This window comes from Camelina sativa, chromosome 3, assembly GCF_000633955.1.
Source record: "Camelina sativa cultivar DH55 chromosome 3, Cs, whole genome shotgun sequence".
Lineage (NCBI taxonomy): Eukaryota > Viridiplantae > Streptophyta > Magnoliopsida > Brassicales > Brassicaceae > Camelina > Camelina sativa.
The window spans coordinates 20525192-20529171 of NC_025687.1; the positions used below are offsets into that span (position 1 = coordinate 20525192).

The following is a 3980-nucleotide window of genomic DNA, read 5'->3' on the forward strand; positions in this document are numbered from 1 at the left end:
AAAAAAAAAAAAAAAAAGATAAATATTATGAGATATAATTAAAACTTCAAACTGTTTCATTCTAAATAGTTACCCTTTTTCTATTTATATATATATATATATCTACGGATTTTAACAAAATGACTAATTTACGTGGACCACGTTACTTTCTTAGCTTCAACTTGCCGATAACAATAACAGAGTCAGAGCAGAACACAAACGTTAGCAAAAAAAAAAANNAAAAAAAAAAAAACAGAGCAAAATGGCCGTTGTTTTACGTGGAGGCATCACCGGAGGATTTCTTCACCATCGTCGCGATGCTTCATCCTTCATGACTAGAAGAATCTCATCTGTCAGAGCCGCAGGAGGAGGCATCAATCCGACGGTGGCTGTTGAACGTCCCACGTGGTTACCTGGCCTCGACCCTCCTCCTTATCTTGATGGAAAGTGAGTTCCTTGTTGTCTCCATTTGCACAAAAGCTTTAGATTTAGACCATCTTTTTGTGTTCTTGAAAATAAAGGTTAGCTGGAGATTATGGTTTCGATCCACTCGGGTTAGGAGAGGATCCGGAAAGCTTGAAATGGTATGTTCAAGCAGAGCTTGTTCACTCTCGTTTCGCCATGCTCGGTGTTGCAGGAATACTCTTCACAGATGTAAATCACTAATCTTGAACATTATCAGTTTTAAAATGTTGATGTATCTCAAAACATGGCTAACTTAAGAGTTTTGTTTTGTTGCATTAGCTGCTTCGGACAACAGGGATTCGTGATTTACCGGTTTGGTATGAAGCTGGAGCTGTCAAATTTGATTTTGCTAGCACAAAAACACTCATTTTTGTACAGTTCCTACTTATGGGGTAATGAATCAAACTCATTATCTATGTATATCTAATAACTATATTGTTAACCAACAAAAGCTTAGAATGATTTTTTATTGTTTCCACAGATTTGCTGAGACTAAAAGGTATATGGATTTTGTCTCTCCGGGATCTCAAGCAAAAGAAGAATCTTTCTTCTTTGGAATTGAAGCATCACTCGAAGGCCTTGAGCCTGGATACCCCGGAGGACCGCTTTTGAACCCGTTAGGCTTGGCTAAGGACATTCAAAATGCTCATGACTGGAAGCTTAAAGAGATCAAGAATGGTAATAGACTCATCGGTTTGCTTCCTTACTTGTAATCTCTGTGTGTATGACATTGCTTGATTGGTTTTTTTAACAGGTCGTCTAGCAATGATGGCGATGCTCGGCTTCTTCGTTCAAGCCTCTGTGACTCACACTGGCCCTATAGATAACCTTGTGGAGCATCTCTCGAATCCGTGGCATAAGACCATCATTCAAACCCTCTTTACTTCTGCTTCTTAAGTACATTCCTTTGTAACGAAAATTCGATTATTCGACAAGTGTATCAATACCTTTATTTCATTTAAGAGTACAACAAATCTGTTCTAACCAACAAACTTAAAAGTTCACTGTTCTCTCTCAATTCAGATACTCAACATACAAATAGAATATGTTAAAAAAAAAGGACAGTAAAACCTACCTGTAATAAACTCACTTGTTGGATGACTTCTTCCTTGACAAGAACATGAAGACCTTTGGCAACAAAGAGAACCTTTTCTTTTTCTTTTTTGTTTCAGGGGTCGTCACATTACTACTACTGCTTCCTTGCTCACCAAACGCAAACGATGTTGGTTTATGTAAAGCCGATTTCGACTTGCTTAAGTTCTCCTTATTCCCCCCTTCGGGACTCCTATTCCCGTTTTCCGACCTCCATTTTCGCAGCTCATGATCCATAACAACCTTCCCATCTCTAGCTTTTTCAACTTTCCCCATTGCTTCTTGCAGCTCTACTTTTCTTATAGCTGTTTCTCTACTCACTTCCTCAAGATTCTCCAAGATTCTTGATTCTTCTTCCTTAGCCACCTCGATCTTGGAGACGATCTCCGCTATTTTCCTGTTTGCTGCCTCCTCTACCTCATGTGCCTTCTTGCTTAGCTCGTAATATTCCTCAACTGAAATGATTATGCTTCTTGGTGAACTACTAATGTCTTCGATTTTGTTAGCACATTCAGTCTCTTGCAACGCTTTTATTGCAGCTAAGGCCAACTTTTCTGAAGCTCTAGCTGCTTCCATTTCCTTTTTAGCCTCGATTAACTGACTCTCTATTGCAGAGTATCCTGTTTTCGCTTTTTCTGACTCTTCCTTGGCCTTTCTCAGCTCCTCTCGAGCAGCTAGGGCAAGTGACTTTGCCTCCTCTGCCTCTCTGGTCGCTTCTTGCAACTTCTTGGCTATTTCTGTGCATCTCTCCTCTCTTGATTCTTCGCTGTTTCTCTGTTTAGAAACTGATAAATCTCTCTCCTCCCTTTCGAGTTCTGACTGCAATGATCCAACAATTATCTTCAACGTTTTCACCTCTGAGTTTGCTTTCTCAATGTTTGATTTAACTTCTTCAAGCTCATTCCTCGCCGAATCAACAGCTGCTTGTATGTCACTGTTGTTTCTCTTTCCCATGTTTGAGTCTTTGTAAGCCGCTATTTCGGCTCTCAAATCTTGCTGAAGTAAAGAAGCAGTCTGTAGTTTTCTTTTCACATCATCAGCTGCATCAATCTGTTGTCTAACCCTCTCAATCTCTTCTTCAACCATTTTGAGTTCCTTCTCCTGATGATAAACGTCTTGGTCCCTGGCCATGGCTGCATCAAATTTCTTTTCTTGTGCTTCAAGATGAGCCGCATGAGCTGACTCCAACAACTCCTTAGTGGCAAGTACCTCTATAGTGAAACCTTCCATTTTCCTCTCTACATCTTTAGCTTCCGAAACTGAATCCACAGCTCTTTTCGCAGCGGAATCTTTTTCCCTCAAGAGAGATTCATACTCCTTAGACATTATATCTATCTCTTCTTTTAAAGATCCTAACTCAGAAACCGCTGAGAAATGCCTCGCTTTAGCCACCTCGAGCTGAGCTTTTGATGCAACACTCGACTCATCAGCTATCCCTTGCTCCATTTCCTCCACTCTCAGCTTTGCAAGATCAGAGTCTTGTCTCGCTTGTTGCTCTTCTTTTTCAGCCTTTTCTAGCTCAAGTTTTAGCTCCTGGACAACACTCCTTGTCCTTTCAAGCTCCATCACCACCTGTTGCTTCACTTCTTCCGCTACAACCGCTTGTTTTTTGTACTCAGGCATATCTTCTTGTATCTTCTCAAGCTCTTGATCTACAGTCTTCCGTCTCTGGAGACAATAATAAAACACAAGACTAAGAACAAGACCGGTCCAATGAAAATATAAGGCAACAGTTTTATTTTAGTACCTCAATTGTCTGGATTTTATGTGCTTTCCAGTCTGTGATCCCACCAAACTTGGAAACTGCTTCCTTAACCGATTCAAACGGTGCAGCGGTATCGATCAAGATAGGACTTGTTGGTGACCCGAAACGCGGGGATCCAGAAGATCTCGGATGCACAAAAGCTCTTGGTGAGCCAGGAACTCTAAGACGTGTGAGGTCAAGATCTTGAATTCCTCCAGGTGAGCCAGGCAAAATCCTTGCATCTTCGATATAGTCATCTACTCGAGAATCAAGCGAAAACGAGTCCTGATGGTTTATCATGACTCTTGGTGCAATATACACCTTCGGAGACGACTCAGCTTCTTGATGTCCAGCCACAGAATCAAGAAACGGATTATGTTCCGGTATAAGATTTGGCGTATCTCCACCATCTTCCAAGTTTAGGAGATCACAAATGGATGAATCGTATACGATACTACCAAAAGGCGTCGAGGTATGAACATTATGGACATTGAGATCAGGGAGTAAACAAAGGTCATTTGTAACTTTATCATCATCCATCATTGGTCAGGGTTTCTAACAAACACAACTACACAAATGAAATCATTACACGCATTTAAATAAAGATTATAACGTGATCAAATGAACAAAAGGGATTCATTAATCAAAATAACAAAATGCGAGTTTTAACATCGTACCTTCATAAAAAAAAAAAAAAAAA

At 40.2% G+C, this 3980-nt stretch overlaps 2 protein-coding genes across 2 annotated transcripts; one reads left to right on the forward strand and one right to left on the reverse strand.

Moving 5' to 3' along the window:
- On the forward strand, positions 202-1448 carry LOC104777622 (photosystem I chlorophyll a/b-binding protein 5, chloroplastic). Its single transcript, XM_010501904.2, has 5 exons — positions 202-426; positions 501-633; positions 724-836; positions 926-1122; positions 1199-1448. The coding sequence occupies exons 1-5, from the start codon at positions 242-244 to the stop codon at positions 1339-1341; spliced, it is 771 nt and encodes a 256-aa protein (XP_010500206.1). The 5' UTR covers positions 202-241; the 3' UTR covers positions 1342-1448.
- LOC104777623 (protein WEAK CHLOROPLAST MOVEMENT UNDER BLUE LIGHT-like 2) lies at positions 1510-3965 on the reverse strand. The gene is made up of 2 exons (XM_010501905.1): positions 3284-3965; positions 1510-3204 (listed from the first exon to the last, which is right to left on the reverse strand). Exons 1-2 carry the CDS (start codon positions 3821-3823, stop codon positions 1531-1533), a joined length of 2214 nt encoding a protein of 737 aa, XP_010500207.1. The 5' UTR covers positions 3824-3965; the 3' UTR covers positions 1510-1530.